This window comes from Pseudorca crassidens, chromosome 17 (assembly GCF_039906515.1).
Source record: "Pseudorca crassidens isolate mPseCra1 chromosome 17, mPseCra1.hap1, whole genome shotgun sequence".
Classification (NCBI taxonomy): Eukaryota; Metazoa; Chordata; class Mammalia; order Artiodactyla; family Delphinidae; genus Pseudorca; species Pseudorca crassidens.
In genome coordinates this window covers 36512979-36525220 of record NC_090312.1, presented here as the reverse complement: position 1 = coordinate 36525220, position 12242 = coordinate 36512979, and the positions used below count along the sequence as shown (strand labels likewise).

General features: G+C 35.8%; 1 protein-coding gene across 1 annotated transcript in view; it reads right to left on the bottom strand.

Annotated features, from left to right (window-relative positions):
- Positions 1 to 593: 593 nt before the first annotated feature.
- The window catches only part of YWHAZ (tyrosine 3-monooxygenase/tryptophan 5-monooxygenase activation protein zeta), a 32205-nt gene continuing 20556 nt past the window's right edge, over positions 594 to 12242 (bottom strand). Inside the window, exons 3-6 of the mRNA XM_067711613.1 lie at positions 7772 to 7895; positions 6817 to 6980; positions 6641 to 6736; positions 594 to 2801 (exon numbers count right to left, since the gene is read on the bottom strand). Of these exons, the coding sequence (XP_067567714.1) occupies positions 2742 to 2801; positions 6641 to 6736; positions 6817 to 6980; positions 7772 to 7895 (444 nt within the window). The 3' untranslated portion in view covers positions 594 to 2741. The remainder of the gene's footprint in view (positions 2802 to 6640; positions 6737 to 6816; positions 6981 to 7771; positions 7896 to 12242) is intronic.

The following is a 12242-nucleotide window of genomic DNA, read 5'->3' as shown; positions in this document are numbered from 1 at the left end:
GGCAGCAAAATCCATCCTTTTAACTGATCACACTCCTGCCCACTCTCAAGGCACAACTCTGAAGTGGACATAATACATTTAACAACTCCAATACTACACACACACACCAAATACATTACATTGCTGGAGTCTCCAAATTCCTGAAACTGTTGACAGAAACAGACATGAAGCCTGAATTTGGGGCAATTTAAGAAATGTTATAAAAAATTTATTGTTCAAATCTCAAGGCAAAAAAATCTCAGGTTGAAATCTTCCTTTATCTACTGGGCACTACTATGTAGAAACCTATTAACACCTAATATTAATGAAGTATTATCACAATTTATTTCAGAATCAAAGTAGTAGATAAGACTGAGGCACATAAATAGGCAAATGAGACAAGCTTTAGATTTTATTTATAATTTACTTGAATAAAACCCATCTCCTCAGTCTTACTTCATTCTCCATAGCTATAAAATGATTATTTCATGTCCTTGGCCTGGGGGTCAGGAAAAATCAATAGAAAAAGAAAAGAGCTGTGTGTGAAGATGCATTATGATGTTGTCCCAAATGCATAAGAGATCTTTTTCTCCTTGAAAGAAAGACCCCAAGGCCTCCATTGCACTTTTATTTGAATGTAACATTTGGGACAATTGTCCCAAAGGGCTGATATTTCCCAATTTAATCTGAGGTCATAATAAAACAAGCAACAAAACAGTATTCGGGATTTCAGTTCTCACCCTTATCATCAAGACTCACTGCCTCCCATCATCAGTATTTATTGAGCATTTACAGTGTACTAGGCACAATAGAACATACAGAAAACATTGTCCCTGCTCTCAAGGAGCTTACATTCTAAAAGAAAAAAAAATACACCTCTTTTAAAATGGTATTTTTGTTTGGTGTTTTCTGCAAGGTACTGAGGAAATAGCTTGTAGGGTGAGCTTTGGGTATAACTTAGCCCCATCATTATTCAGAGAGGAAGAGGAAGGATTTTAAAGGCAAAGACAATGACAGACCATTCAGGATAGGTAGGGTTTACAGGGAGATAAACACAATCTCATCAACTAGGGAGAGATTTGCTGCAGTGTATAGGATGAGGGAAATAGTTTGTGGGATGCAAGCAAAGGAAGCAGGGTATCCTTAGGCATTGAGTGGAGCCAGAAAGATCATGCGGCCTTTTCCCCAAGAACATGGCCACCAAGTAGGAATGGTTGGTGACAAGACACAAGGCTTAAAAAAGGTAATCCTGTGCACCTGACAAATAGAAAGAATAAAAGATCAAAATTGAAGGCAGGCTATAAGAGTATCAAGAAATTCTTAAAAACAAAAGTGATTTGGAAGCACGAAACTTACAGTTAATGCTACCCAATGTCATGATGGGCCAAGAACATTGCAGCTTCCTAAGTTAGAAAATGCCATATACCAAAATTTTAAATGGAACACATTACTTTTTTTTTCATTCAATCCCCCTGTCTCTGGAAAAAAAAAAAAAAAATTTTTCAGGGGGATGGGGAAGTAGGGACATGGTTGGGAACAGTAGTAGCTATCTTAGTAGTATTTTGCTGTTATGATAAACTTTGTATTCAAACTTAGTAAAAGCCCATTTAGCTGCCAAGAGGGAATAAGGAATAAATTTCCAAAAATGTACAATTTTCTTTAGAGAAGTTTCAGAACCAAAAGACTAATTTACATGAAAAGCTGTAGAGAAAGTAGTTGAAAAGTCCATTCATAAAACTTTTATTCCACTTACATGAACTTAATACACATGTTCTTAACAATTATGCTTGGATTGTTCATGAAAATCTCATAAGACATTAAACAAAGCTAGCCATCATCTCAAGTTATTTCCCTGTTAACTATTTTTACAGCACATGCATGTTAGGCAAGTATCAAAAAAAAAAAAAAAAAACCCAAAAAACAAAACAAAAACAAAACAAAACAAAACCCACAAAAGCAAAAAAAACCCTAAAAAATGTTAAATACATGGGTTTTTTGTTTTACTGCTGCGCTTGATACACATGAAGTAATGAATATCAAGCAATTCATTTTTACTGCATCTTTACTTGTACATTTGTTCTTAGGTTGCCTAAAACATTTAAATACAAATAAAATGAGTGTAGCAAAAATAATGAAAGCAAACAGCAGTTAACTTTACAAATAATGGAATGTGAACCGTTTCTGCCCTTATCCAGAGTAAATTGAGTCACAACTAAAGGAACGCTTCTGTAGCTGTAGTCAATGGTGTGCACATTGAGACTTGAGTATTCCACAGATAACACATGGTTTAACATGTAATATCCATGGGGTATCTATTTCTACTATAGCCTTATAAGTGCTCCAAACCTTAAAGTACCCACAGCTACACCTGTGACTGGAACCAATTATCCCTTTTATTCCCCACCAGGACAAACCAATACGAGGCAGTTTTCTTTGCTTAGACATGGAAGCAGTTTTAACACTGGCCCTTGTGAAGCCACAATGTACCAAAAGTACTATGCCAAACATTTATAACTTGTATAAAAATTCCACATTCCCATATTGGCCACCTCAAGATGAAAACAGATAACTCCCTAAATGTTAACTGGCTCTACTCCCCTAATATTAAACATAAAAACCACATGGGAAATATAGAAATTCAAATAGAAGTAACATAAACCTGTCATAAATCGTAAACAAAAAACTATTTGTGGGACAGCATGGATGACAAATGGTCTACTGTGTAAATTTTAGAATGAGGCAGACAAAAGTTGGAAGGCCTTTTAATTTTCCCCTCCTTCTCCTGCTTCAGCTTCGTCTCCTTGGGTATCCGATGTCCACAACTAGTTAAAAGAGGAAGGGGGGGGGGAGGGAGGGAGGGAGAGAGAGAAATTTTAGTATATTTCAGTTTAAAAAAACCTTAATATATATGCCAAAGTACCAGAATCTAAGCAGTTTTTGTTGGAAGGCTTTCTTTAAAAAATTGCAGCATTTAAGATAGCTTCAAGATGTAAAACGCCTCCAGGGAATTATATTCAATATCCTGTGATAAACCACAATGGAAAATAATATGAAAAAGAATGTATATGTGTATAACTGAATCCCTTTGCTCTATAGCAGAAATTAACACAACATTGGAAATCAACTATACTTCAATACAATAAATTTTAAAAAAAGATATAAAAGACATCAACATAATACATTTATTTCCTCCCTAATCATTCTGTAAGCATAGTAAGTACACAACAGAGTTGTCTTCAAATAACAAAGTCAGATACAGGAAATTCTTGGTTATTCATAGGTGAAGAAAAAGTAGAAGAAATCATAGAAACACTACAGTTCTAAATATCAATAGCTATCAGAATAGTAGATTGTCCCAAATAGCCCCAGTGAGAGACGGATGTGTAAGTTTAGTGCAACTAAACCAGAATCATCAAATTCAGTCCCCATGCTCAAGGAGCTCAGGCTGACTACTTTCCCCTGGTAGACTTTAGACTGCCACTCTAAAGAGAATACCACACTCTATGAAACTCAAGAGTCAGGATCAAGTCAGAACTAAAATACAAATTTAACTAACATTTTTAGTTTACAAAAAAAACACAAAAACTACCTTTGTGAATTTGTCTGATTCAAAATAAATAGATGAACACAAAACAGTATGGTCAGAACCAAATCTTCGAAGAGGTAAAAACTGAATTGTCCCATAGTAGTAGGCCTATGGTGTCTACTAATTTTTAGATTGTTACAGTTTTTCAGCAGTTTAAAAAGATGATTTCAAAATTATCTCAGCTGTTTCAAATATTTTTTTTACAAGTCTTAGCACTCTATAATGATTTTTAGAGGAAATTATAAAAGGATTGTTTCAAGATACCTTAAATTTTATATTGCTTATACACTGCAGAATGAAGGGGGGGAAAGCTCAATATTTTTCTATCCCCCAAATCACCCATTAGTTTTATTTATTTATTAACCAAATATGTTACTGGCCTGGAAAGGAGACTTCTTTGAACATCATACAGTTATCTGAATGACCTAGAAGTCTGTAAGCTTCTATTAAACTGGTGGTCTTGTAAGACAAGATGGAATTTTTTTTTTATCATCTCTTTCCAGTTCTTTCATGGATCCTGTTTTTTCCATATAAACATTAAAACTTTGATGAAGGATATTTATATTTCTCTTCCTAGGGTTATGTGTTAACAATACTGGTCAACCAGATCCAGACTCAGATACTAGAAAGTTTGACAAAATTTCTTTACTTGACAGATAAGTGATCCAATCAACCTATAACGATAACAGGCAATACGACAAGAGCTCAGAGAAGGCACATAGTAAATAGTGACAGAATCAGAATCAGAACCTTGGTTTTCTTCTTACTCAGCTGTTGTAATACGCTCTTCATGCTATACTGATACCAAGATTCAGCTAGAAGTATATATTTCAGATCAGACCTTCTCAAAAAGTGATAACACAACTCAGTAGTGACTAGGTCTCAAGTTCTACCTTTCAGAACTATCTCATCATTTCAAACCAGAAAAATTTGAAAAATTCTTAATATTAAAATTAGCTAACAAACTGAAGTGCTTCTTTCATTTGATATACATAAAAAGATTCATTCTTTAAGGAACTCTATACCTTATCCTCTTGCTGAAATAATCTCCAGAGTGTGTAGGGAGCCTCCAATTATACTTTCTAAAATAATTTTCAGTGTTTAATAATAAACAAGTACATAATGACATTCAAAAAACTGCTGAGAATATAACTGGTTCAGAAAATTGGCAATGGGCTAGATAAAATAAAGCTGAGAAAAGTTAAATGTATACAATGATGATGTACAGTCCCCAAAACAAATCCCCCAAAGCTAATAAAAACCAGTAGCACTAAACTATAATCTTCATTCCTAGCTCTTTATCTGGCACACAGAAGATACTTGCTACTTTTTTCACCCAAGCCTCAAAACTTCAAATTTAATATTCATGTGAAGGAGAAGAATGTGAAAACCTATGGGACCAAAGAGACATATCAACCAACTGCAATATATAGACTATTTGGATCCCAATGTAAATAAAAAACTGTTGGAAGAAAAAAAAAAAAGACAATACAAAGAAACACAAAAAGACAACTGGAAATTGAATGCTAGAAATTTAATATTATTAAGGTATTAACTATATATTTTTTCAGTGTGGTACTGGCATTGTGGTTTTTTTTTTTAGTCTGCAGTATACCAAGGACAATCATGACCTGCCACAGTAAGTCATTTTTTTTTTTTTTTACTAAGAGACTAGGCAAAATAGATGTCCACTTGGACTCTGTAGAGTATCTGAAATTTTGTAACTAAAGTTATTAATGCCCTACCATAGCTACAAAAATAGAGAAGCAACTTTATGGTCACTGTTTTTAATGGAATTTAAATATGAAGAGAGGGCTTCCCTGGTGGCGCAGTGGTTAAGAATCCTCCTGCCAATGGAGGGGACACGGGTTCAATCCCTGGTCCGGGAACATCCCATATGCCTCGGAGCAACTAAGCCCGTGCACCACAACTACTGAGCCTGCGCTCTAGAGCCCGCGAGCCACAACTACTGAGCCCACGTGCTGCAAGTACTGAAACCCGAGTACCTAGAGCCCATGCTCCGCAACAAGAGAAGCCACCGCAATGAGAAACCTGCGCACCGCAACTAAGAGTAGCCCGACTTGCTGCAACTAGAGAAAGCTCGCACGCAGCAACGAAGACCCAACGCAGCCAAAAATAAATAAATAAATAAGAGAATTTAAGGGACTTCCCTGGTGACGCAGTGGTTAAGACTCCATGCTCCCAATGCAGGGCACCCAGGTTCGATCCCTAGTCAAGGAACTAGATCCCACATGCATGCCACAACTAAGAGTTTGAGAGGCACAACTAAGGAGCCCGCCTGCTGCAACTAAGATCCAGAACAACCAAATAAATAAATAAAAATTATTAAAAAAAAAAGAGAACTTAAGTATGCTTTTGATACTAAAAGCAAAACTCTTCTGTGACTAAAATGGAAAGAAAAGAATCAACTATATTGAAATGAAAAATAAAACGGCTTATGTAATTGAAAGTTCAAAACCATGAATTACAAAGTCATTTTAAAAACCAGAATTTTAACAATGGGTATATGTAACTAATGAAAAGATACATTTTTAGTCCTTAGTCTAATATTTCAGTTTCTGTAAGATGGTTTTCTTCAGAGTTTTAAAAGCAGATAGGATCTTACATTAAAAAAAAAAGAATAAAAAAAGCGAATATAAAAATAAACTGAGTCACACGAATTTTTTGTTTCCAGTGCATATAAGTTATGTTTACACCATACTGTAGTCTATTAAGTATGCAACAGCATTATGTCTTTAAAAAAAACCAATGTACATACCTTGTTAAAAAAATACTTTATTGCTAAAAAATGCTAATCATCAACTGAGCCTTCAGCAGTTGAAATTTTTGCTGGTGTAGGGTTCGAAACACTGAAAATTACCAAAATGTGAACTCAAGAGACATAAAATGAGCAAACGCTTTTGAGAAAAACAGCACCCATAGACTTGCTCAACACAGGGTTGTAACAAACCTTCAATGTGTAAAACTCGTAGTATCTGCGAAGCACAATAAAACAGAGGTATGCCTATAATCTCTTCGCCATGTTAACCGCTCATGATGCTGGTAGGTACTTACTGTCAAGTTGTCTCTCAGTAACTGCATTATTAGTGTGCTGTCTTTGTATGACTCTTCACTTAATGTATCAAGTTCAGCAATGGCTTCATCAAATGCCTGTGATAAAAAAAAATACATTTCAATGCTCCAATAATAATGATTACTAAATTTCCACATAACAGGTAAAAAATACATACCGTTTTTGCAAGAGAGCAGGCTTTCTCAGGGGAGTTCAGAATCTCATAATAGAACACAGAGAAGTTAAGGGCCAGACCCAATCTGATAGGATGTGTTGGCTGCATTTCCTTTTTGCTGATTTCAAAAGCTTCTTGGTATGCCTGCTGTGATTGATCCACAATCCCTGGATAATAAAATGCACCAAAATGTATCGATAAAAGTTTGCACTTCACCTTCACCCCTCAAACCAAACCTTTACTATCCAATTATAAACTCTGAAATATTAAGCTGTAGCAACCTTAACTGATTAAGGCTCCTCAATTTAAAAGAAAAAAAAAAGAAAAGCTTCGTTTGGAAAACTACACTAGCCATTGATCAATGTCAAGACAAAATAACTCTAACCATCTCAGTATTATTTTTAATAATTAGTTTGTACTGCTCTACAGTTATACTATAACCACTATTAAAATTGTGAGGAAACATTCCTATACATAAAATTGGCTTGTTAACAAGCATACATTTCAGAATACCAATTATTCAGCAGTAGATATATAGTTGACCCTTGAACAACAAGGGGTTTAGGGATGACAACTCTTCATGCAGTCGAAAATCTGAGTATAATTTTGTAGGCGGCCCTTCATGTCCAACCTTGGATCATGTAGTACTGTAGTATTTACAGAAAAAATCTCTGTGTAAATGGACCTGTGCAGCTTAAATCTGTGTTCCTCAAGGGTCAACTGTTTAGTTGAAGGAAGGACGGGGGGAGGGAAGAAGGGGGGGGAGGGAAGAAGGAGGGGAGGGGAGGGAAGGAAGAAAAGAGAGAGAGAGAGAGAGAGAGAGCGCAAAGTCCATTATTACTCTTCATTTAGTGCTCTGAACAATTAAAAAACAACAGAACAATTCTCTAACTCCAGAAGGGACTCCTTCCGTGCCGTGTCATTTTCTAGGCGCCCAGCGCAGGCTGAGGCAGCATACCTTTCTTGTCGTCACCAGCAGCAACCTCGGCCAAGTAGCGGTAGTAGTCTCCTTTCATTTTCAAGTAGAAGACTTTGCTCTCTGCTTGTGAAGCATTGGGGATCAAGAACTTTTCCAAAAGAGACTTGGGAAGAAAAGAAACAGTCATAATAGGACTAAAATATTTACAAAACTGAAAGAATCTGCATTTTTTAAGAGCATACTATAGCCTAAGTTATAAAACTTTAATACCCAGTCATTGCCAATAATACAATTTTTGAATGCTGTAGACTCGTAAATTTGTGGTTTAAGAGCAGAATGCTTTGGACAGTAATACTTAAAATTTGAAATTAGTGTTCAGCTTATTATTTAAGGATGATAATTTGAATATTGGCATCTCCCCCACAGTGCTATCAATTTACATGCTGATAAAGACTGCATGTTTCAATGAATGTGAAAGCATGATAGCTCATAATATTATATTTGTTATTATGCTTTATTATTATATTATTTAACAAAATGGCAAACTTTTCATTTTCAAGGTAGTCATGACACTAGAATGCAAAGAACATAAGAGATTAACTTTTTGGTACTCTGGAGGAATATATGACTTAAGCAGAAACCGATAGTATAATAGACACTACCAGAGTCCATGACAGAGGAAACAGAACAAAAGAACAAAACGTCATTTATAAGACTACAATTAAAGTAATACCGCACAACAGGTAAAAAGCTGTTCAAAGTTTTATTTTTCCTAACTAAATTAAGACACTGGTAGGAGTATGAGAATTAAAGATCTGAAGAGTAAACCTTTAGTTTCATTAAAGTGATTTTCAGCTAATAAGATACATATTTACCGATCACCCCAAATGGGTTAAACTTCATTCTACGTAATTCTGTTCAAAACTATAACAATCTAAGCTAAGTAAATCCTAACATGCTAATAATTATATTCTACAACGGATTTAAAGAAAAACTTGATTTCACTGTATTAGGGGGATAAGGCACAATAAACTAGTATTTTTTTTTTTAAGGGGGAGAAAGATAATTCCAGTAGTAGAATTAGGCAAAAAATTTTTTTTTAAACACTCCACTTCTTCCTACTAAATACACTCTAGGAATCAAGGTGAAAGTCAGTTTTCAACTGGGCTTAGCCCCAAACAATTCTCAATTTTTACAAGGAAAAAGGGTATCTAATTCTTGGTTTCTATTCTTCTGGTAGTAACCCAGTAGTTTATATAGCACCTACTTATATGCCAAACAGGCTGAAAAATGCTTTTAAATAGTAACTCTAACTTTGTATGTCTACCTCATTATGTTCCAAATGGTGAGTGGGAGAGTAAGCTTTAACCCGGCTTCTCCCCCTTTCTGCAACTTAAGCAACAGATACTCAGATGAAGTGGGTAGTTCCAAGTTGGCAGTAGGAGCAGGTTGCAATGCATTACAGGAAAGGGTTGGAGATGAGAATTCAACCTGAAATAATGTTTCCTGTGATTATTAACTGATATTTGAAACCGTTGGCCTGAAATCAGAAGACCACTTTGGTTAGGATAACAAAATTCTTACTACACCACACCCAGACTTTCATATTCAAAGATCTCTCAGCTGCAAAAGTGTTTTGGAATTCATTCATTCATTGATTCATTTAAACTGTGAGGCAGCTTCTAGTGTGAAATCTCAACCAAACTAGAAATAAAGGAACCCTCTGGGCTTGGAAGACCACTGCTTCCTCCGAAGAAGGAATGCCTATAACCTAAGACTTGGCAAAATTCAAACTTCCCGTCATTTTGTCCTTTAAACACCATCATCCTCTTTGAGGCATGAACACTCTGTGAACACTATAGCTGCTCTTTGGGGATCTGCGGATCTGCCTAAACAGCAAAAGATAGTTCCATTTAGTATAGTAAGTGTTTTTTTTTAACTTAAGAAACAAATGACCAGGCTTTTTCAAGTTTTATATCTTAATACAAAATGCATTATTCATTCCACTATGGGAGACGGTATAGCATAATGGCTTTGGATTCAGAAGTCTAGGTTTAACCTGTGGCACTCCACACTTGGAAGGACAAATTCCACTTTTGACTGGCTAGGCTAAAAGTTAGACTATGAAGTCCAACTAAGGAAAAAGTGTATTGAGATTAACCAGAATTCACAAATCACTTCAAATTAAATAGCGGGAAAAATATATATAAATCTAAAGAAGGTTCCATGTACAATTCGATTGTGAACTGCTCTCTGGCTCATTTATATATATTTAAGATTGACAAAGAATATTTTCAAACGAAAGAAGTGACAACAAGTAAAAGCCTAACCATGAAATCAATTCTCTACCTAGGCATTTCTATTTCGTATTTTACTGCTTCAACATATTTTTTACATTCATTTATTCTTCAATACTTAAAAGGACTGGGCTAGGCACTGAGAATAGTGAGCAAGACAGTCTCTAAGTCTGAGGATAAAATGTCTAGCAGGGAAGACAACAGAAACAGAATAACACTGCCTCATCATGTCCTTCACTTTTCAATGACTTTTATCTAACCCACTGTACATATGTAAAGATGAGGGCCACAAACATGTGCAGTTAGTTAAGGGTGAATCACTTAAAATGTAAAACTTTAAAGTATACGTCCGAAAACTTGCAGAAGTTATTTAGGCAAGGTGTCAATAAATGTCATAAGAAATTGTAACTCATCTTTTATGAGTAATAACTTCTATATCTCTAAAAACTGTTGTTTTACATTTGGGTAACCCACACTGAGAATTTTTAAATTAGCAATTAAGCACCTCTTCCCTCAAGCTGAACACTGAATTTAGCCATAACATCTGATTTAAACAATAACAACGGCAAAAACTACTTTAAAGCTATTAACCAGAACCTACAAGTAACAAGAAGGCAAGATACCAGTAGTCAGGCTGTTTATTGGCCTAATGATAGACTAAAAGGACGAAGGATCAACAGTGGCGAATGTTTCTGGTAAAATGCTGACTACAAGAAGTTGAAAAAGCAAACTCATCACATTGTACCCATTAAATGAATACGTGCAGTTCTTTGTATGTCAATTATACCTCAATAAAGCTGTTAAAAATAAAAGAAGTTGAGAAAGGGATGAGAAATTTTTTAAATAAAAGAGTTGAGAAAGGGATAAATGACAAACTTTTAAAATCTTCTGATGACATAAAGGTAAGAACCATTAAAATTTAAAAAACAAAAAGCAAGATAGACTGGATTAAAGATTAAATTTGGTTCAAAAAGCTAACTATGAAAGAACAGAATGTCCTCCACCAGTTCCCCTACCATCCCTGTTCATGTATGCCACTCCTCCTGTCAAGAGGTGGAATTCATTTCCTTTCTCCTGAGTCCGAGTTAACTTTGTTGTCTTGCTTTAACCAACAGAATGCGGTGAAAATGACTCCTGTTCCAGTTCTAGGCCTAATCCTTAAGAGGACTAGCAACTTCCCCTTTTGCCCTCTTGGAACCCTAAGCCAGCATTAAAAAAAAACAAAAAAAACCTATCTTTTTAAAAATTTTTTTAAGGTTTTTTTTCTTTCTTTTTTTCTTAAGTTAATTTATTTTATTTTTGCTGTGTTGGGTCTTCGTTTCTGTGCGAGGGCTTTCTCTAGTTGTGGCAAGTGGGGGCCACTCTTCATCGCGGTGCGCAGGCCTCTCTTGTTGCGGAGCACAGGCTCCAGACGCGCAGGCTCAGTAGTTGTAGCTCACGGGCCTAGTTGCTCGGCGCCATGTGGGATCCTCCCAGATCAGGGCTCAAACCCATGTCCCCTGCATTAGCAGGCAGATTCTCAACCACTGCACCACCACGGAAACCAAAAAAAAAAAAATCTATCTTGCTGGAGAGAAAGGTCAAGTCAGCCCCAGTCATGAAACATGTTTAGTGAAGCCATTTGGATATTTAAGCCCCAGCTGAAAACAGCAATGAGTGACCACAGCCAACACCATGTGAAAAACTGTCCAAAAGAATCCAGACAAGCCACAGAGTTACAAAACAGAATAAATCACTGTTTTAGTTTCGATCGGTTTGTTATGCAGCAATAGACAACTGAGAAAAATAATAAAAACATCATTTTCAATAATAAACATGCCATTCTTGATACTTAATCACTTTACATGGATTAATTTGATCCTTCCATAACCTTACCTATGAGGTACAAACTACAATTATCGCCATCTCATAGAAGACAACAAATGGCGCCAAGCTCAAAAACCACAGCTAAGTTGTGACAGTACAACTCCAACCAGGCAATCTGACCTGTTCTACAACATTATTCTACGTTTTCTCTGCCTCAGCAGGATGATATGCCTACTAAGAAGGAGAATATGATTCCAAGATACCAATTAGAAATCAAAATGAAGGATGATGATTCAGTTCTACGCTGTGCTGAGGAAACCAAACCTAGAGTATATTGTTCCTTTAAAAATAGGGACTTCCCTGGCAGTCCAGTGGTTAAGACTCCAGGCTTCTACCACAGGGGGGGC